The 22,707-nt window shown below is 40.1% G+C and overlaps 1 protein-coding gene across 4 annotated transcripts in view; it reads left to right on the forward strand.

The window, feature by feature from the left end:
• MICU1 (mitochondrial calcium uptake 1) overlaps positions 1-22,707 on the forward strand; it is a 175,228-nt gene that overhangs the window by 84,352 nt on the left and 68,169 nt on the right. For 2 of the 4 annotated variants that reach the window (XM_018562911.1, XM_018562913.1), the window contains 3 exons: positions 5,989-5,994; positions 6,583-6,697; positions 12,743-12,825. In XM_018562911.1, coding sequence (XP_018418413.1) covers positions 5,989-5,994; positions 6,583-6,697; positions 12,743-12,825 — 204 coding nt within the window. The remainder of the gene's footprint in view (positions 1-5,988; positions 5,995-6,582; positions 6,698-12,742; positions 12,826-22,707) is intronic. The other 2 variants (XM_018562912.1, XM_018562914.1) reach the window with 1 other exon arrangement.

Raw genomic sequence — 22,707 nt, forward strand, 5'->3', positions numbered from 1 at the left:
TCAATTGTAACAAAAATGGTAAATCCTGGGTAAAAGTTAGGCGATTCTTGTGTCAAAGCAATCGAGTAGACCTCTAAAAAAAAATCTCACATTCCATATAGAAAGGATATCAGTACAGTTGTGAAATTTGGTATCCGTTCTTTATAAATATTTTTGAGAAAGATACAGATATTAGAAAGATGCGAGCGAGTGGTATGTTGCTATTTTTGTTTACACTAGTGTTTTTAAAATATGGCATTGTGTGAACTAGATTCAGAATTCTTAAGTTTTGGATTTCCTATTAAAAAGCTACTGTGCTATCTTTGAACGCTTTGAAAGTGCAGGTCTCTTTACAGATCTGTAGGAAAGCTGTGGATCAAAGGCTTTCATGTAATTCAAATAGTGATAACCTGCCGCTTTGTTACAGCGGCTTCTCTTGGCTTACAATAAATAGCCTGAGCAATAATGAAACTGATTGGATCGGATTGCCTAGAGTGCCTAACCATTGTTCAGAGCATTTGTTCAAATGCTTGTTATTCCAAGCTGCCTAGCAATGCTCACAGCACTCATAAGTTTCTCAAGACAATTTTATCTTGAGGATGAAAGTGAACTAGTTTCATATTAGCCTAGTAAAGGGAAAAGTTCTATCTAGTTCTTATTTTTACCTATTTTCTGTTTGTATAACCAGGTTCTGCATGAAATAATTGACCTGTATTAATATGTGTGGGTGAATAAAAATCATTGTGTGCTTTCCTTATACGATTTAAACCCCATATTATAGACTATATTCACTCGCCTAAATTGAAAGTAGGACTTTAAAATAGATGGAAGAACCAGTTATGCTTGCAATACCCAAAACTAAAACATATATACACAGTTGTGCTCAAAGGTTTACATGTACCATTTTTAAAGAAAACATGAGTGAGCAGGAGAGTCACATTTCTTTTATTATTTATTATTCTTATATTCAACTGTAGGTCATAACAGAATGGCACAATCATAAAACAAAACATGGCGACAAATAAAAAAATGAAATGACCCCTGTTCAAAAGTGTGCATACCCTCAGATCTTAATAATGTGTATTGCCCTTTAGCAGCAATGACAGTGGGCAGACTTTTGTAATAGTTGTCTATGAGGCCCCAAATTCTTGCAGGTGGTATATCTGCCCATTCGTCTTGGCAAAATGCCTCTAAGTCAATCAAAATCTTTGGTCGTCTTGCATGAACCACACGTTTTGAGATCTCCCCAGAGTGGATCGATGATATTAAGGTCCGGAGACTGTGATGGCCACTCCAGAACCTTCACCTTTTTTCTGCTGTAACCACTGGAGGGTCAGCTTGGCCTTGTACTTAGGGTCATTGTCGTGCTGGAAAGTCCAAGAGCGTCTCATGTGCAGCTTTCGTGAAGATGAATGCAAATTGTCTGCCATTATTTTCTGATAAAATGCAGAATTTATCTTGCCATCAATTTTCACAAGATTCCTCATGCCTTTAGAGCACACACACCCCCAAAACCTCAGTGAGCCACCACGCTTCACAGTGGGTATATTATTCGTGTCGGTATAAGCCTTGTTGACCCCTCTTCAAATATAGTGCTTATGGTTGTGACCATAAAGCTCTATTTTGGTCTCAACACTTGAAATTACAGTGTGCCAGAAGCTGTGAGGCTCGTCAAGGTTTTGTCGGGCATAGTTTTATATTGAGAATATATTGTTAGAGCGGCCTGTATTTCTCCTGAGGTTACCTGGGGATTTTTCTTTGTATCCCGAACAATTCTTCTGGTAGTTGTAGCTGTAATCTTTCTTGGTCTACCTGACCTTTGCTTGGTATAAAGAGATGCCTGAATTTTCAACTTCTTAAGTGATTGAACAGTACTGACTGCCATTTTCAAGGCTTTGAATATCGTGTCATATCATTTTCCATCTTTATAAAGTACCACTACTTTGTTACGGAGGTCTTTTGACAGTTCTTTTCTGCTCCCCATGGCTCAGTATCTAGCCTGCTCAGTGCATCCACGTCAGAGCTAACAAACTCATTGACCATTTATACATAAACACTAATTGCAATTTAAAAAGCCACAAACGTGGGAAATTAACCTTTGCCATTTTAACCTGTATGTGTCACCTTGTGTATATGTAACAAGGTCAAACATTCCAGGGCATGTAAACTTTTGATCAGGGCCATTTGGCTGATTTCTGTTATAATTATGATTTTAAAAAGGAGCCAAACAACTATGTGATAATAAATGGCTCCATATGATGACTATCCTTAAATAAAATACAGCTTCTTGGCATGATCAGTCATATTTTCAATATCGATGCCAAAATTGCACGATTTCTGCCGAGTATGCAAACTTTTGAGCACAACTGTGTGTGTGTGTGTGTGTGTGTGTATGTATGTAATATATATAACCTGTATATATCATGAGAAAAGGTTTAATAATAATAGAAATAGTGTATACACTTATGCAAGTGAAACAAAAGATCTCAACTGTTAAAGTGCATATAAATCAAAACATTTTAGTTTTGGATAGATTAAGGAAGGGCTAGACTCCCTGTAATGTTTTAATTGCTTTCTGTGCCCACATTTAGAAGGTTCACCCTTCTATTTGTTCTGGTGACCATTGCCACCAAGACAGAAGGTGAGTGGAAATCCAACATCTTAGAGTTGTCACCAGAGCAAGAGGCAAGGGTATATTATCCAATGGGGACAAATGTTTTAGTATCAGCTGTCTACGATGGGGATTGCCCTTAGTGTTGATTTACTTTCATTAACTGAAAGTGTAGGGAAATCTTCACAGTGGGACACAGCAAAAAAATTACCTGGTAGAAGTTTAAAACCCTCCCTTACGTTATGCAAAACAAGAGGAAAATGTGGCTCTACACACCGTAAGATGCAACTACCAAGATCATACTGGGTAGCTTCCCACCAGGAAAGGATGAACTTTTTTTCATCCAGTCAAAATAAAAAACTAAAAAAAAAAAGATGGACTTCAGATATACTTCAGATGCAGACTGTTTAATGCTCAATGTGAAATAAGATGTTGAAATGTGATGGCAGATCTTAGATTAGTCCTGCAGTGTGATAGAGAAGTATTTCTAGAAGATAACTTTTTTTGTAATTGGAATCAGGCATAGCTGGTCTCATTTAATGATTTACTTCACACCTACACATTTTAGATAGAACAAATCTTTTCAGTTGTTTATTAGTGGATAATGGTCAGTTTGAGCTAACTGCACTATTAAAAGCATCACTGATAGAAACACTAGCCATTTATTTCCCATCACAATCAAAAACACTGTTACTGCAGTATATACTGCAATCACTTGTCACAACAAACGTTACATTTTTATAAAATTAAGTGCAGTGTAGAAATGACTGGAAACAAAACTCTGAATATAGGGAGAACCTCTGATATTTTGCAATTTGAGTAATGAGTGCTACATGTGCACCTGATGTACAGATATATGACAGAGGATTGACATCATCTGTCTGCAAACATATAATTGGAGTACTAGACTGTTACATGTATAATGGATCTGTCAGGTACAGTCAGTGAATGAATGCACTCTAAACCCATGTTTTAAAGAACCGATAAACAAGAGTTATGGATAACATTCATCGTTTTTGATCAAGCATGACAGAAGTAAAAGATATGTGGAATTAATTTATAACAAAGGCAAGAGATACCTTGCTAGATGCAAGCAAGTTACTTACTAGTAATTCCCTATAGACTAAAGGCAACCTTTTCCTGCCCCTTTTCAAGATAACAATGCTCCAAAACAGGAAAAGGTAGTTGGCGATCAGCTTTGCATCAAATGTTACCACCATTTAAATATCTAAATTGTAGCAAGCTCTACTAATGTTTACATACGTACATTTGAATGTTATCAATAGCTTCCTTTTGTAAAGCAACTTAGGCCTTTAGTTTGTTGGCCCTTTAATTAACTGACTTGGTATCAGCATTCAGGGCTCATTCACACCACTTGGGTTGCTGCAATGCATGTTACCTGCATTGTTGCGCTGTGGTTCTTTGTGAATGTCACCCCAATGCACTTTCACAATGCATGTGTTGCAGTGTACCACAGTGCCCTGTGCATTTTGCTGCCCCCAAGTTAATCTGCCAGTGTTTTGCGGTGAGGTGCATTTCAACCAATTCATTTTGAATGGCGTTTCTAACACAGCATTGCTGCAGCATGTGATGCAGCGCACTGCATTGTAGAGTAAAAGCGCTCTTAGTAATCCCATGTACAGTAGTGGGGGGAATCGCCCTGGTGGACAGTCAGGTGTGCTGCATGCTCATTTGGCAAAAAGGAACCTGCTATTAGGAGGATAGAGACGGTTTGGCTCATCGGTCTGCCACTTCCTCCCCCTTGTCCAAATGCAGGCTGTTGCAGGGAGGTGCGCAAGCTGCCTGTGTGAATAGTTTTTGATTGAATACATTACTGGACTAAAGGCAGTTATTTGCTTGATGTTTTGGTATAAGGGAATGATTGTAATGGTGCATGATGTTTGATGTATCATAAAGAGTGTGTATATGCTGTGATGTGTGTGCTACTTACCAAATCCATTGTACAGAATTGTTGATGAGTAATGGCTTGTACTTCATGAACCTTGTTATGGAGTGAATCTTTGCTGCCTTCCATTTAGCATATTGTGTAAAGACTGGGTTTCCATAGCTATGGTTGAGCACTGGATGCACCAAATAAGTCTTTATATACTGTATGTATGTATGTATCAGGGGGTGCGGAATTCCCAATGCCCGGGACATGCAGTTCTAGGCCCCAGGCGTGTAGTTTTTTTCCCACATTTAGCCCTGCTATGAGCAAGCAGAGCTAAATGTAGATCGGAGGAGCCGCCGTTCATTTAGTACAAGTGATCTCAGATGACTTGTATGCAATGAGCAGCTATTTTGTTCACCCCCCGCCATGGTTTTTGGGGTCCCCCGCTCTTCTGGGGAATCCGGGACCACAGCAATCATTACGGGATGGAGAGCGGGGAGCCTAGCGGAGAACGGATGTGAACAAAGGTCAGGTGACCACGCTGACCAATGAGAAATGCTTCTTCGCATGGTTAAATAGGGTTTTGGTTTAAATTATTTTTTGTATCAGGACAATTAAATTGTCATGAGGGACAAGTAAATTGGGTTCTGCTTTAGTCCTTGGACGAGTTAGTTTTATCTTAAATGTCCACACCCCTGATGTATGGCATCATATACATACATATGTGCATACATATTTGCAGAAGGTTCACTGAAGTTGGTACCTTGTCAGTTTTTTAGCCCTGCTCCCTCTGCTAGAGTACAACACCGTATTTACATTAGAAGGCTGGAAGGATGGCAAGTCACTGCTGTGAGAGGGAGCAAGGGGAGATGGGCTGCTAGAAAAGTGCTTCTGCTGTGAAATTTGAGAATGAATTGCTCTACAGTGACTGGGGCTTCAGAGGTGAGGGATTGTTTAAAAGTTAATTTACTGCTTGTTAAGAATATGCACAATTGCTAAAAGGTCCGTAGCCCAGCCGTAGGTTCACTTTAAGGTTAGTAATTGTATGGAATGGCCTAATCCAGTCCATAAATGGAACAGATAACAAACAGTTGTAATGTGTATTTTACTGTTCTTGCAGACCACCTGCAAACACAGATTTTAAAAATAATTTGATATCATCAAAACTGTGATAAGTGTATGTGCTCATGTCATCAGTGTTAGCTTCAGGCTTTACTTCTATGTAACATGTACATGTGTAAGCTTGACAAATTCCCTTTGGTGTCAATAACAGCAATCAGTTTGGCAGTAGCTAACACAGTCCCCTGTGAAACAGAGCCATCTGGTCTGCACAGATGCAACTATCGAGAATATATTATGTCTAACAACTTGTATGTGTGTGTAATTTTATATATATATAAAATTACAATGTATTTTATTTTTTTCTAATATTGTGTCATTATTCCCTTTTGTACGTGTTTAACCAATTGTCTTTCCTTTATCTTGTATATGATTGGATCTTCACTAGACAGAGGTAACCAGTGGGCACAGCAAAGTCTATGGACTGGGCCCTAGTGTGGTGGTGTTTTTTTTGTTTTTCTCCCCTTCATGTTCTTCTATTAGATTTCTCTGTGCCTGTTCACAAATCCTGCTCTGGCAAATGCATGACCTTTCATTTTATGTTTGCAAGAAAGTTTTACTTTAGTAGATCTTTTTTTCTTATATATACAGTGTGTTTTTTACATAAATATGTGTACACCTACATTTTTGTTTAAAACTACTGTTGTAAGTCTAGTATTCATAAAAATTCTAATCCGTAGTACTCTTTCAGCTTTATTTGAAGCTTTTGGGATTCATTTTTTCAGTATACCCTAAAAATAAAATAAAACATGTTAAAAAAAAATAGTTTCTCTCCTTTTTGGAAATGGAATTTTTTCCAGCAGTAGAATTTAATTTGGACTTTATAATGTACAAGCCATAGAAGGCAATTAAATATATCAATTTGAAGACTGAAAGCATCAAAAACTGAGAGTCGTATAATCCAGTATTCTGAGCCAAAACTATTGCTTAATTTTGTTCTTTTTCTAATGCTTTGCTTTTCTGTTGATTTCATGATTAACAGAAAATTTCCCAGGAGCGAGAGAAGTTTGCTGATGAAGACAGTATCTTCTATACGCTGGGTGAATGTGGACTCATCTCATTCTCAGATTACATTTTTCTTACTACAGTTCTTTCAAGTGAGTATGCCAAGCGCTAGTAAAATTGCAACACTAGGAATGTAGATGTTCTTGACTAAGCCGTAATTAGGACTTTTGAAGTCGATAGTGACATATCTGCAGTTAACTGTAAGTGCCTTGAAATCTTGGTGTGTATGAGCTAAAAATCCAGATCACTGACCCCCTTACCCCTTTTTTTTATCTGTCTGTATCCTTCTCTTGTCAGCCCTTCCTTTTCATAACTTTCAGCTATTATCTGTTCTTGTCCCATTTAGGCCAAGTTCTCTGTTCTTTTCTATATGTATTTTGAGAGTAATAATAACTTTCAAAACTGGTAGAAGCCTATGCTGACACACTTGTGCTAAGAAAGCCTTCTGATTTTCTTATTTTTGTTTAACTTTTATTTAATGTAGAATGCATACACAAGGATTGTTTCATGGCCTGATGTTTTATTATCATATTTTACCTACTTATAACATGTGCCTAGAATATAAGCCATTTAAACCCCAATAAAATACCCCATAACAACATTTTTACTTTTACTTCTTTTTTTTTTCTAGTTTTGGATAGAATTGATGAAATAAGCGAGAGAGAGTTAAATTCTCTGATAGATTGTTATTGTTGTCTGTGTACTTGTTGGAGAGATTACCCCTAGCATTAACCTTCTAACCTCTCTCTTTAAATTTACCCTAAACCCAACATAAAACTAAAATGAGATCTTAAATCCTGACCGCCAAAACCCCTCCCCCACCCACAACTCTTGACTTTAACCTTTTCCCTTACAGTCAATGAATCCCCCTAACCCTAGATGCTAATACTAACCTAACTTAAAGGAGACCTATGGGGTCAGTGTTTTTCCCCATAGTTCTCCTTAGGGTAACGGGTGGACACAAACTAGCGTCCTCCCGTTACCCTAAGCTCAGTATACCGCGAGCTACAGCTCGCGGTATACTGAGACGCCGCACCTGGAGCGGATCCCGACTTAGATGACGGGATCCGCCCAGCTGCGTGAGTGACAGCTGGCTCTGCCTACCTAGAGGCAGAGCCAGCTGTACCCGCCCCCTCCCACGTCCGTTCCGCCAGTCAGCGCTGGCAGATCGGAGCGGGGAGAGGGGAGTAATAACATAACTATAATGGGCTAGCTCAATGCGCCCCTATATAGCAAGGGAACATATGGCGAATAAGTATGGACTAAAATATAAAAATGTTTTTCTATGTTGTGACCAGGAATCTAAACAATGTGGTAAAATATGTTTTAGAGAAATCTCATTTGAAATATTCAATTATAATCTCTTCTTTCAAAGGGTCAGAGTTACATAGCATATATAAATGAATTAGCAGAGCAACAGTACACCCAATGCTGAGATCAGCATTGAGAATATATTTCCAAGCAGATCAGTTAATCCTAGGCAGAAGGCCTTGCTTCATTTATTTTGGCAGTCTGCACATTTTCAAATGGAATTGCAGCCCTCTGCTAAAGGACTAGTATACTTTTGTCAGATGGTTTTTGTAATTTTTTATCTGTTTTTTTGTTTGACATATCACCCTTTTGCCCTTGTTAAGAAAAGTAATTGCAGTTTTTGATTGGCATTTCCAGTACAGACAGTGTACTTAGTCACAATTTAAAATTAGGTTTCCATTGAGTTGCTCTGCTCTGTAGTGCTTGACATAATCTACTTAATTTAAGTCATGACTCGGTGGTTCAGTAAATAATCAGTTGTCCTGGCTAGAAATATTTAGGAGGGTAAAAAAGATAGAGCAGAGTCTAATTTAAACAAATTTCGAGATTAATAAATAAAAGTATTTTAAAAACTTATTTTATGATGTATGTATAAAATGTATTCTTGTTTATTTTTTTAAAGAAGATAACTTTTTCTTCATATGAAGAAACAAAGCAGTTTGCATAGAATATTAATGTTAAAAATGACAGTTTTCCACTTGGTTACTTCTGTCCTGAATATCATTTTAATTTAGTTTTGTGTAATATTTAAATCATCAACTAACAAACATTCTTTTCCTCGGAGGCTTGCATTTTTTTAATTTTAAGGTACTTGCTTTTGCATTTGTTTGAAGCATTTGCAGATTGTCATGTTACTTGGCTTTAGAGTTAAATAATAAAATGTTGAATAGCATGTTTTAATATTCCATGGTGTAATATTACCCTCAAAAATACCAGATGATTGTAAATTACCTTTGTTATCCATATAGTTTCACAATTGTTTTGGAGGTTTAATAGAAAATAAAATAACGTTTTACATACATTTTATTTCTCTATGTACTGGGGTAAAACGAGTCCTCATTAAAAGTTACATCGTTAAACCAATACTGGTATCTTAATGATTCTGTTGTTTCTTGTTAATCTTAGGGATGTGGTGCTGGTGTCTTCCCACTGGACCAATGTAGCCATAAAAGCGATTTTGAGGGCCAGGTTTAAATTGTATCTAAAGCAAAAACATTGTTTTGGATAGAATGGTATGGGTTTATAACTACTTTTTAGTTTTTTTTTTTGCTGTTTATCCTTTAAGGAGATTCATCCTTTTTATTAAAGGACTTTTTTTTCACTTTGGAGAGAATAAAACTTTAACAGGGTATTTATCCATTCCTTTATTTTAAATGAGTTAAAAAGTTTTGGCTTTAGATCTACTTTAAGCACGACTTTTTCTTACAATATAAGCTGGTAAGTGGTACAAGTGACACTAATCTCAGGAGTTAAATCTTAAAAATGCATTCAAGTACCCTAACTATTAACAAAAATGTAGCTTATTTGTGTATCATTCAGCTGTAGATCCTCAAAGCATCTCTGAATTGGTGCTGACACTGCCCTTCCTCCTGAAAGGGTATCCACTTTTGTTCCGCATGCACCCTGTGTGTGTTGTGAAGTAGTCACCGCTCCAAGCTCACTCCTGTGATGGAATACAATCTCACATTTAGTTTACTAATTTGTATTGAGTCCATGTCCCGTGTATGGGAGTGAGCTTGGAGTGGTGGCTATTTTACAACACACACAGGGACCATGGGGAACAAAAGTAGCCACCCAAAGTAGACATTGTCAGCACAAATTCAGAGATAATTTGAGGTTCTACAGCTGAATGATACACAAATAAGCTATATTTGTATTATTAATTAAAGGAGAACTATGGGGTCAGTGTTTTTCCCCATAGTTCTCCTTAGGGTAATGAGAGGACACAAACTAGCATCTTCCCGTTACCCTAAGCTCAGTATACCGCGAGCTACAGCTCGCGGTATACTGAGACGCCGCAGCCGGAGCGGATCCCGACGTAGATGACGGGATCCGCCCAGCTGCGTGAGTGACAGCTGGCTCTGCCTATCTAGAGGCAGAGCCAGCTGTACCCGCCCCCTCCCCCGTCCGTTCCGCCAGTCAGCGCTGGCAGATCGGAGCGGGGAGAGGGCAATCCAGCCCCTCCCCCTGTCACGGCAGAGAGCCGTGACAGGATCGAGAGGTGAGCGAACCTGGTATGTGTTCGCTCACCTCCCGATCTACTGAGTCGACCTGTGACAGTCTCATTGTCACAGGTCGGCTAGAACTATGAGGTGAGTGGAAATCACTCATCTCATAGTTCTCCTTTAATGTACTTGAATCTATTTTTAAGTATTAAATCCTGAGTTTATTGCCACTTTAAATCTGGGTACATTGACCCAAAACTGAGATCTCATATGTGGGTGACTCCACTATCCAATATACAGTACTACGCAAAGGTTTTTAGGCAGGTGTGAAAAAATGCTGTACAGTAAGAATGCTTTGAGAAATAAAAGTGTTTAATATTTTTTTTTTTTACATTAAAATGGATAGCAAATGAACAGAAGAGAAATCCATCTAAAATCAATACTTAGCGTGACCACCCTTTGCCTTTTAACACAGCATCAATTCTTCAGGGTACACTTTCTCACAGTTTATGAAGGAACTCAGCAGATAGGTTGTTCCAAAAATCTTGGATAAGTAACCACAGATCTTCTGTGGATGTAGGCAGCCTTTAATCATTCTGTCTCTTCGTGTAATCCCAGACAGACTCCATGATGTCGAGATCAGGGCTCTGTGGTGGCCAAACCATCACTTCCAGGACTCCTTGTTCTTCTTTACACTGAAGATAGTTCCTAATGACATTGGCTATATGTTTGGGGTCGTTGTCCTGCTGCAGAATAAATTTGGGGCCAATCACACACCTCTCTGATGGTATGGCATGATGGAGAAGTATCTGCTTTTATTTCTCAGCATTGAGGACACCATTGATGCCGACTAAATATCCAACTCCATTTGCAGAAATGCAGCCCCAGATTTGCAAGGAACCTCCACCATGCTTCACTGTTGCCTGCAGACACTCATTATTGTACCACTCTCCAGCCCTTCGGTGAACAAACTTCTTCGTGATACAGCCACATATTTCAAATTTTGACTTATCAGTCCAGAGCACCTGCTGCCACTTTTCTGCTCCCCAGTTTCTATGTTTTCATTCATAGGTTTGCTTAGCCTTGTTTCCACCTCCCGAGGTAGGGCTTTTTGACTGCAATTTTTCCATGAAGACCACTTCTGGCCAGACTTCTCCGGACAGTAGATGGGTGTGCCTGGGTCTCACTGATTTCCACCAGTTCAGTGCTAATGGCACTGCTGTTTTCTTCTGTTCACTCAATTTGAATTTTGTAAATTGATGAAAAATATACAGGTGAAACTCGAATAATTAGAATATCGTGCAAAAGTAATTGCAGTAAGTGCTGCAGAAGGGGCCCAAACCAAGTACTGAGTACATATGCATGCTTGTACTTTTCAGAGGTCCGATATTGTTCTCTGTACAATCCTTCTTTTATCGATTGCATGTAATCTACTTTTTTGAGGTTGTGGATTTGGGGTTCTTGGGGTTTTCATGAGCTGTAAGCCATAATCATCACAATTATGACAAATCACGGCTTGAATTATCTTGCTTTGCATGTAATGAGTCTATCTCATATATTAGTTTCACCTTTTAAGTTGCATTAATGAAAAAAATGAACTTTGCACGATATTCTAATTATTCGAGTTTCACCTGTATATATTTTTGAAAGCATTCCTACTCTACAGAATTTTTTCACACCTGCCTAAAACATTTGCACAGTACTGTATATTATGCATGAAGCTGAGTTTATGAATAGAACAACTGTATTAAAAGAGAAGTCCTGAACATAAAGTGAGTTCATCAAACTTCATACTTTCCATGAATCAACAGGGCACATCTCATCATTACTTTGTCGATGAGAGTACCCTTTTTGTCCACGAAAATGAAAATTGCTGATCTTGAGCGCTTAGCCTAGGCAACCTGGATCACACGGTCTCTAGCTACTAAATCTGTACTGCAGAAAATCGTTGTTTTTAATTAGTAGTAAAGTGGGAGAATCAGACTGCCTCTTACTTACATACAATAAATAATTGTAAGCTGTTTTTTATGCATTGTTCACATGAATATTTCAAAACAATACATAGGTTATATTTCTATTTTAACTGCCATTAAATCTGTAGGTTAGATGTTGCTAATGTAATAAAGCTTTCATTTACTTATAAATGCTGACCTGCTGCACTTCATGTTTTTGAGACGTGTCATGAAGCAGGTTTTCAAACAGACAGATGTCACAAAGCTGATACCCAACAAGAGGCTGAAAAGCAAAACAAAATTTTCATGAAAAGCATAGGGGAATCTCAGGCCGCAGAGTTAGATAACTCTACTTGGCAGACAGATGATTATAATTACTCCTGTTTATTAGTCTGTAAGTATAGTCTGTAAGACTGGCCATACACGAATAGATTCCTCCATCCACGCTTAACAGTATGGATAGAGGAATCCCTCTCCCCGCTAGGCTATTGTATTCAGCAGCCACTGCTGTTTGGCTGAAAATATTCAAACTGGCTCCATCAACAAAACTCAATTGAAAATTCGAGTTGTTGAGATGAGGACTGCACAATGGTCAGCAGGACTTCAAGCCGTGTATGGCCAGCTTAAGTTTTATTTTTTTATCTTGAACATGATCAGATAACTAGTTGTTTACTGTTGTAGTAAATATCCTGTGCATTTTTTTCTTTAGCTCCACAAAGAAACTTTGAGATTGCTTTTAAAATGTTTGATCTGAATGGAGACGGGGAAGTGGACATGGAAGAATTTGAACAGGTAGGCAATATTTTACATATACATAGCATGCACAATTCACTATTGTGTAAAAATGAAAAGTAAATGTGTTTATTGATTGAAGAGCTTTCTACCTCAACTAGCCCTAGTAAACAGCAGCAGGGTCCTGTCTATCTCCTTAGTTGAAATACAGTGGTGTTAATACTTCACCATAATTTGTAATACTGATTTCATCATTTTAAATGTGGTATTCCTGATCTCTTTCTTTAAAAAAAAACGTGTGTGTCAGAACCAGGGAGTGATTCCAAACAGACATGAATTTCTACTTTCCCTAAAAAACCCACCGACAGGGCTACATTGCATGCTTTTAATGTAAAGTGGTTCTATAGCTAAGAATGTAACGTTTTTCGAGAGAACACCAGAATAGGAGATTCTTGATATTTAATTGGCATAGATGAGAGCAGTAATGTTCAGTGCACAGCTTATTTCCTGTCTTGCAAATCCCTTAGCACTTACTGCAGACTGTCATTCTATTGCTTCCTTTTGCCTACAGTTGCTGCTAATATATTGTACAGATGTGTGGCCTTTAACATAAACCGTTGTGAAGTTCAATAGGAGCTGGATGGAATTTATAAATCTCATTGGCATGAGTAACTTCTGTCAATATGACTATTAGCAATTTTGTAGAGTGCAAAGAGCTCGGAGTGTATCGGTGTGGTCTATATGTAACGTACTACACAGTGTATAGAGTAGGGCATGCATTACCATTTTATTTACAGCATAGTGTATGGAGAATGTACACCACTGTGCATCCCAATACAGTCAGCATCTACACCCATCACATCTCACCAAAGCTCCAATCAGTGAATGAGCAGGCTGCAAGAAGATCAGCACATCCTGCCCAGAAGCCTTTTATTTTACCTTGATTTTGCTCAGACATGAAGCTCCACTGCTGTCCCCTTTCACACAAACTTTTGTCATGTGAGAAGGGGTATTACTTTTACATGTTATCTTTTTCATGTGTTCTAAAATAATTGTAGGTTGAATTTGCCTAAGTTGCAACTTTTTTTATATCTCCTAAAAATCCAGCACTTTCATAAGAAAGAAAATTAAACTTTATAACAAAGTAAAACAGAATTTGAAACATTTATCTTTTATCTTTTTTTCTGCTGTATCCATTTCTCGGAGAGTATTTCAGCTGTCATATAAAGCACCAAAATGACCTTTTGCTTTAAACAGATGTTATGACCCAACAGTTAAAGGTTTTTATGATTCGATTTATTCTTCGGCAACATTATACTTTAAAGGGATTTTCTTCAAGTTGCTCAAACACTTCAAAATGTCATTTCTCCAATTAAAGTGGCAAGTTTTCATATCAGATCAAGCTTTTTTTTCTGTATACCTGTCTCCTATGATCATAAATTTTGTGACAGAGATCAAAAAATGTTAAACATGTATAGATGTACTCTCATGCATATTATTATGTTTGCAGCAAAGACCCTAATACTTGCAAAAGCAGACATGAACAAGCTTAAATGGTGGGAAAGAAAGAGTAATTTTATAGGATGTAGATAAAGGGAGAATGAAAAATTAAGATAACTAGAATTATGCTAAAGCTTTGAACATCCTACAGTAGAATTTAATAGAAGACACCAAGATCGAAGATGGCAGGGGCTCGGGATAAGAATCGGGAAAAGAAGACTAAAGAATCTTTTTAAGGACTGTTTTTCATTGTAAATGTCCTAACTTGTCTTTTATGCCTAATGCAAACCTCCTCAGTTATTTAACTAAAACACTTTCTGATGAAAATGCATGCCCTGGTTAGCAAATTAATTTGAGGCCAGAAAATCAGCATCATAGTTGCTCTGAGATCCAGGTATTAACCTAATTTTACCCTATACCATCAATTGCATGTATCTCTCTTCAAATCATTGAGTGGAAATTGCATGCCAAGCACAAGGACTGGACACAAACAGAATGTAAACTGTTTGCCTGTACCTCCATTCTGTTTGTTGTAGCAAAAACCTCAAGCCTAACCAGGACTCTATCTCAACACCCCATCAAAAGTACACTATCTCCCTACTTCTTAACTCACAACACTCCAAATCCAAAATTGAAACCAGAATGTTCTTCAGGCTTACTAAAAATCTGTCAACCTGTTCCTTTAGGATGACTCATTTCTAGATATTTGAACCCTAAATGCTAGGTGAGACATAGCGGCCATCCCTCAATAATCATATTTTTTTAGAAAATAAAACTATGTGAATAATAAAAGAATTTACATTTACTAGACCCTTTATTTTCTTTAAAAGAAAATACATGGGACAATGTCCTCAAAGATGCATGATCTTGTGAACTTGAACCATTTTAGTAGAAACTCAAATCTAGGAAGTAGCTTTAAATTTTTTAATTTATTTTTTATTGATAAACAATAAGAAATACTATGCTTCCTTACTTAAAAATTCTCAGTCAATATGAAGATCCAGGAAACCAATCACAAATTCCTTTAGCATTAGTATCAGTCTCCATGTATCTTACATAAAGAGTTTGCTGAACTCTTGGGGATGCAAAAAGACATTAGGTTATTTAGGTACATATGCTTGTCCTGGCATGGTGTTCAATCTTTCCGTTAAGAAATACATGCCTCAATAATAATAAATATTTTTTAAAAAGGCACCACCACTGGTCTTTTGCCACTACTCGTTCCATAATTTAAGCTCCTTCATCTGGTCAATTCCTAAAATTTGTAAGCCATTAATTTAAAGTAGTAATAAACTCTTAAACTTTTTTTCAGTATTGAATCCAGATAAAACAAATATACATTGCCCTGGAAAGTATTTCTTTACATTTTTGCCCAAGCACTTAGTTATCATGTTTACGAACAGCTGGCTCCAACTCTCTCTAGATTGGCTTCCCTGAACTTACGGTCAAATACATGATCACAAGAGACAACACAGTCACCAGCAGCTCTTCGTGTACTAGCTTGGAAAAGGGAGAAGCGAGGAAGGATGAGTAGGGAGAAGGACAGTTGCTTGTCTTGCTGTGCCTGTGTAACAGACGGACCATGATCGGAGCCGGTACTGCGGGTCGTGGGCTCACTGCTCAGGCGCGCCGCGGGTCTGCGACTCTGAGACGTCAACGTCAGAGGGTGACGTCCACCGCCGCCGTCCAGCAAAACCCTGCGCAGGCGCAGAGAGAGATCCCTCTCTCTCTCCCTCGAAAACCGTCCACATCGGGCGCTGGCGCGCCGCGGGACTCCGCCCCCTTCAGACGCAGCACTCGGCTTAAAAGCCGCATCTCAGCACTGGATCAGCGTCTTCTGTTGAGTGTGCAGAACGCTGATCAGCTCAGCTCCCCACTCGCCTTGCATAGGACCTGACGCCTACAAACCACATCTGAGCATCTGAGGCCAGCACTAAAACCGCAAGTAACCCGGGAATCTCCCTGGGAGTAGGGAACCATGCTGTCCACAATTGATTACATACAATTCCTGTTTGATGTCTGCTGAACCTTGCTGTCCACAATTGATTAGATACAATTACTATTGATGTCTGCTGAACCTTGCTGTCCACAATTGATTATATACGATTAATATTGAGGTCTGCTGAACACCATTTGTTAAACCTCTCAGTGCAAACGGGGTATGATGTGTTGCAACTTCCTCGCAGCCTTATTCCAAAACTGGGCATAGCGAGGTGGAGGAGTTGCTATCTGATTCCCGTCCTCATCCTTTAGCTGAGAACCGCAGTTGAGATCCACGTTTTCCACAGCCGATACAGGCGAGCGTCACAGCCTGTGTGTTTGTGGAGACGCAAACAGCTTACCAGCACCCACTAGGGTGACTCCATAGGACCCTGCAAGGGAAAGGACCACAGAGCCACCCAGTGCTCAAGGGGCAAGATGATTCTACAGGAAGCTAATACTTTTAAACATCAAGGAGCAGCATCCATTGTAAGTGATTTTGTCAGCATTTGAAATAACTTCTTTCATTTCATAGTGTCTTTGTCATTTATCCCGCTCCTGATGTGTTAACACAATCTTGAAATGGGTTCCTAAAATCTGTTATGTTGCATAACATTAAGAAATTATCATAATGCACCAAGGCAGATCAAATCAATATATTTAACATTGTTTAGCTGGCTACTTCATTTCTTCTGGGGAACATACAGTATTATATGTAAATGGTCAGCTTTTACTAATCTTCCCCATTACCTTCTCTTCTAATTTTTACCCTCCTTTTTAAAAAAAAAAATTTAAATATTCAATTTTTAATGACGTACAGGATTCGAAACACACATACATGTTAATACACCGACAGGGGCAGTCAGCAAGCCAAACAGATACATGTTAAGTAAAATTTTTACATTTGTAAGTAAGTCGCAAGCCTGCGTTGACTGGACCTAGGTGTTCCAAAGGAGGAGTACCAGGAAGGGCCTGGTAAGAATAGGACAGCAGAGAAAAAGGGGTGGGGGCGGGCAAGGAATAGGACAGATAAGAGCAAAGTGGGAGATGGTGGGGAGCAGGGGGACGTAGGGGGCATGCTAGTACACTCGGGTGCCATGGGAATATAAATGCATGCAGCATAAAAGCTTAGATCAATATTCAAGTGCTGGGTCTACAGATGAGCCTGCCCCTGCTACTGGGGTCTGGGTGGCATTATGCAACAGAAATACCAAAAGAGTGGATGGTCAGCACATCAAACTTAGGTATTGGGGAGTGAGTTTGAAAGCAGCCCCTGGAGACCATATGGTTTTGAAAAGAGTCTTGCGGTCTTGTCGGGTGAGTGTGAGCTCTTCCATTAAGCATAGATAGTCAACTTTGTGCAGCCATTCTTTCAAAGAAGGAATGGTAGGGGAGTTCCAGTGTCTCGGGATTAGGAACTTTGCAGCATTCAGTAAATGCGGTAGCAGAGATTTCTTGTATGTTTTAGGTGAAGCGGCTGAAAAGTGTAATAGGCAAAACCATGAATCATTTGGCTGACCGGTAATGGAGGTGATAAGTTGAATGATTTGGTGCCAAAAAGGCTTGATCTTTGGACAAAACCACCAGATGTGGCCATGTGTGCCTCTGGAACCGCAGCCCCTCCAGCATTCTGAAGAATGAGAGGGTTGAATAGAGTGCAAGCGATCAGGTGTATAGTACCATCATGCAAGCAGTTTAAATGAGAATTCCAAAACTTGAGAGCTGATGGAGGATGAAGAATTGAGTTGCAAGATGTGCGGTTTCTTTGCGTCGTTCAAGGTAGTGCCAAGTACGGCTTCCCAGTGCAAGAGATAGGATGGGTCCTGTGAAGTCCTGGAGGAGAGTTGGATTTTGTAAATTTGCGAGATAACTTAGGTTATTGAGTGATCTCAAAGGCTTGGGAAGGGAGGAGACGAAGTGGTGTATTTGGCAGTATCTGCAAGAGTCAAGAGGTCTAGTTCCGTGCTGGTTTTGCAATTGGTGCAGAGAGAGGAGATCGTCGCGTAGATCCTTGTGTAGTCTAGGGGTATTTGTCGTTGACCATTAGCGAAAACCAGAATCTGAATTACCAGGAGGAAAGAATGAGTGTCCGAGTAGGGGCACTAATGGTGAGTTATAAGGACCAAGTAGTTGAGGATACAGTTTAGTCCATATGTTTAGAGTGGACCTAGTTAAGAGAGAGGTGGTGTCACTGAGTTCCCTATATTCCAATGGGAAACAGAAAATTGTTGATAGGGAGTGACTAGACAGTCTAAAACTCTATTAATGGCAATAGCATAATAATATAAGGTGAAGTCAGGTAAGGCCAAACCTCCAGCATTTTTATTCCTAATAAAAGTCTTACGGGAGATTCTATCCCCAGAGCGGTTCCAAACAAATCTATCCACTACCTTGTGTAAGGCCCTGAAGGCAGAAACTGGGAGGGAAATAGGAAGGGTTTGCAACATGTACAGTACTCTTGGTAGGATATTCATTTTGATGGTAGAGATCCTGCCCGTCAATGTCAGATAAGGTTGGTCATTGAGCCATCTCATCAGATCAGCTTTGACAGTATTCAGTAAAGGGACATAATTGCAAGTCAACAGGTCTGAGTATTTAGGGGGTTAAATATATGCCTAAGTATTTCAATTTAGAGGATTGCCAGGAGAACGTAAGGGAGCGGCATAAGCAGTGGCTCTCCGAATTAGGGACAGTGAGGTTCAACAATTCAGATTTATGGAGGTTAATCTCAAAATTAGAGACTAAACCAAATTGTTTGAATTCCTTAAGGAGATTTGGGAGAGTTCTCCTAGGCTGCCGGATAAAAAAGAGGCTATTGTCAGCGTAGGTTGCTAGTTTATTTTCAAGGCCTTGCAGGTCGATTCCTTTGATGTTTACATTGTTTCTGATGGAGATTAGAAGCCGTTCTAGCGAGATAGCAAATAGGAGAGGCGATAGGTGACATCCCTGACAGTTAACATTGTGGAGCTCAAAGGTAAGGGACAGAGTGCCATTTGCTTTAATTTGTGCTGTGGGGTGGCAGTAAAGGGATCGGATTAAGTTTACCCGTCTAGGGCCCAGACCAATGTGTTCAAGTGTGGTGAGTAGGTAGTCCCAGTCAACTCTATCGAACGCTTTATCTCTTACCTCCCTACCCAGAATGAATCCAGTTTGATCTGGTGTAATAAGTTGAGGCAAATACTGTGCCAGTCTATTAGCCAAGACCTTAGCATATAATTTGATGTCTGTGTTTAGCAGTGAAATTTGTCTATAGCTGCCACAGACAGAAGAATCCTTACTGGGTTTAGGGAAGATCGAGATGTGAGCGTGCAGCATGGCCGGAACCAGGGGGGTACCCGTGGAAAATGAATTAACATAGGTGCATAAGTGGGGAGTGAGGAGAGTTTGAAATATCTTATAATATTTGAGCGTAAACCCGTCTAGTCCAGGGCTTTTGCCCGTCAGAGAAGAGGCAATGGCATGTTGGAGTTCCGTTTCTTAGATAGAGGCTTCCAATGTTAACAAATTAGTCAGATCTAGGTTGGGAAATGATATATTTGTCAAGGCTAGTCAGGTGACAGTACTTATAACTGGATCTCAGCTGAGGAACAGGTGAGGAATTTGTTTCTGAAGAGGAAGGTCAGTGAGCGGTTCCCTATTACACCAAGTGCGGTAGGGAGACCGTACGCATCTTTACCTCCTATTTAGACTAAGGGAAATGGCTAGGGATGCACAGATACTTTTCGAGTACCAGTGCAGATACTTGGCATTTTCATGAGAACTACAAGGGTTGCAGGGGTTGCAGCTGGGACTTGGCTCTGGTGCTCCACCACTGTCCTGAAATCATTAGTCTGTATTGTTTTAGAAAAAATGTCACATGACAATAAACAAAAATGTATCAGTACTCGTACTTGTAAGTACTCGGCAAGTACCAGTAATTGTACTCGCAAAACTGGTATCTGTGCATCACTTTATTTATATTTATAAAAACAAAATCATACATTAAAACAGAGATGTACAAATCCCAGGAGCTCTGTGTGCTCCTTACAAATGACAGCTGACTCCTAACTTCTGAATTTTTCTCTAGTCTAGTCTTGGAGCTCAAAAGTATCGGTACATGTACCCGTACTTGTACCGAGTACTGTACTTGGTATCTGTGCAACCCTAGAAATGGCCACTGTGAGTTGTGGTTAACAGCACCCAACTATATAGCACACAGATGGCAGGCTGTATTTTATCCGGTACTAGTAGGCAGTTTATCAGTGTTTAATTAGGCAGCAGGGTAAGCAGCAATGTGCAAGCAGTAACAAGCAATGTTGATGTAACCTTATACAGTCCTCTCAAGCAGGTATGATAGTGAGACAATACTAAAACAATCCCCTCATGCAACTCTATGGTAGGAAGAGACAGTATACTTCAGTGGAGCTTAGCAAGTATAGGTAACACAGAATGAGGTATATCCTGAGCAGCAGATGCAGCACAATGGGTTAATTGCATGTGGAACAGCAGCACAGATAGCATCAGGTATGAGCAAGCACAAATGCATGTAGCAGTGTCAGCGGCACTTGGATCAGAGACCCAGGATACTTGCGGTTTGTAGCCTTGCCAGCTCTTAGCTCACTGAGGGGATAGGATAGAGATTCGTCTGCTACTGCTGGGACAGTACTGAGGAACAGGAAGGTCTCAGAGAGGGATGCCTGCAGGTTCTCTGTTCGTCACTCGACACTCCACAACGAGAGAACGCCAATTGACGAACCAGCTGACCTTTTACCCGCGGCGCCGCGCTCCGTGGGCGGGTAAGTCTGTGACAATATTAGACAGATATGCACAAATTAATTCTGAATGGCACTTTTTTTGAGGCGTAGAAGGATTGGGCCTTACGTGGTATAGGTCAGCGTAATATTCCTGGAAGGTTTGAGCTATGTCTCTAGTGGAGTATGTCAGGGCATCAGGGAGGGCCGACATAAAACCCACAAGTATCATATCGCTGGTAGAACCACCGTGAAATCTGAACAATATAACTATGCGGTTACTAACAACTTAACTTACTAGTACATTCTGATGCCAGCATGATGGTCGAGACCGGCAAAACAAGATGAGTTAAAGCATAAGGGCTCATCTGCACACGGATAGGTACAGAGACGCAGCAAAGTTGGCATGACAAGGCAAGGGAACTTCAGGTGTTGTGTCAATCAGCGGGTGCAGGAGCACCAACAGCCCTCCATGGCTGATCAAGGAGCGGAGATAGGGTAGGCAAAGTGTCGGCCCATCCTGGTAGCTGTGGCATGGCAATATGAAGAGATTCGCAGAAGCCCGCCAGATCTTCAGGGAAGCGAAGGGTCTATGTTTTGCCCTGCTTACGGTCAATCGGGCATGTCGGAAAACCCCAACGATACTGGATGTTGTTGGACTGAAGGAGATCCAATAGAGTATGCAGAGCCCTGCGTCGAGTGAGGGTTTTCCTGGCCAGATCAGGAAAGATTTGGATAGGAGCTCCATCAAATTTTGTAAAGGGTGTCTCGCGTAACTTTATCTTAATGGCTTCCTTATCGGAATAGTAGTGTAGGCGACATATGATGTCCCTAGGTATCTCTGTTGGAAGACCCCGAGGTCTCAGTAAACGATGTGGGGGGTTGTGGGAGGTTTGCTCAGGATAGAGTTGAAGATGCCACGAAGGGTATCTGTTAGGTCCGGATCTGCGGTCGCCTCTGGTAGACCCCTCACCCTCCGATTATTGCAACGTCCTTGATTGTCCTGGTCCTCAAGATGATAAGAGAGTTCACGTTGCGCCCTGGTAGTAGAGTGGAAGTGGGACTGTAGGGCCGTTATGGCTGTGGCGTGCCTATCCAGTCGGTTCTCGTTGTCTTCCACTCTGTGTAGAAGGTGAGTGACTTCTCCCTGAAGCGAAAGTATATCAGATTTGAGCGATTGTTAAAGGGTCCGGAACATGTCTGCCAAGTCATTTTTGGTAGGCAACATGCATACCAGTTCATCCATCGGGACAGTGAGAAGGGATTCCTGGTCGTCTCCCGATTCCGGACAGGGCGACTGGATCCCGTCCGAGTGGGGATGAGCACGGGGATGAGACGGCCTGTGAGTTGGAGTAGGCCACACCATGCGAGGTGGCCGAGACCGGCCGATCCACCACCAGGTACTTTTTAATACTGGCAGACAGGGTTTTAGTGGTGTCTGGGCGCCCGATAATCGGAGGATTTGTCTAGTAGCGGGATGTTAGAAAGGCAGGTAGTAAAGTCGGAGCTCCAGTTAGGCACGTCTAGCTGCCACCGTGTCCTGGACACGCCCCCCACCCTCCTTTTTTTTAGTTTATCTTCCTTTTTTTTCCTTTGGACACTTTTTCCTTCTTCACTTTTCATTTCCAATCCCTTCTACTGCTCTTTAATATTTTATACTATTTATATATTGTTATTAATAAAATAATGTTTAATTCAGTTATATATTATTAATATTTTAACTACCTGCCAA

The sequence above is a fragment of the Nanorana parkeri genome, unplaced genomic scaffold (assembly GCF_000935625.1).
Source record: "Nanorana parkeri isolate BGI_ZX_2015 unplaced genomic scaffold, ASM93562v1 scaffold612, whole genome shotgun sequence".
Taxonomy (NCBI): Eukaryota; Metazoa; Chordata; class Amphibia; order Anura; family Dicroglossidae; genus Nanorana; species Nanorana parkeri.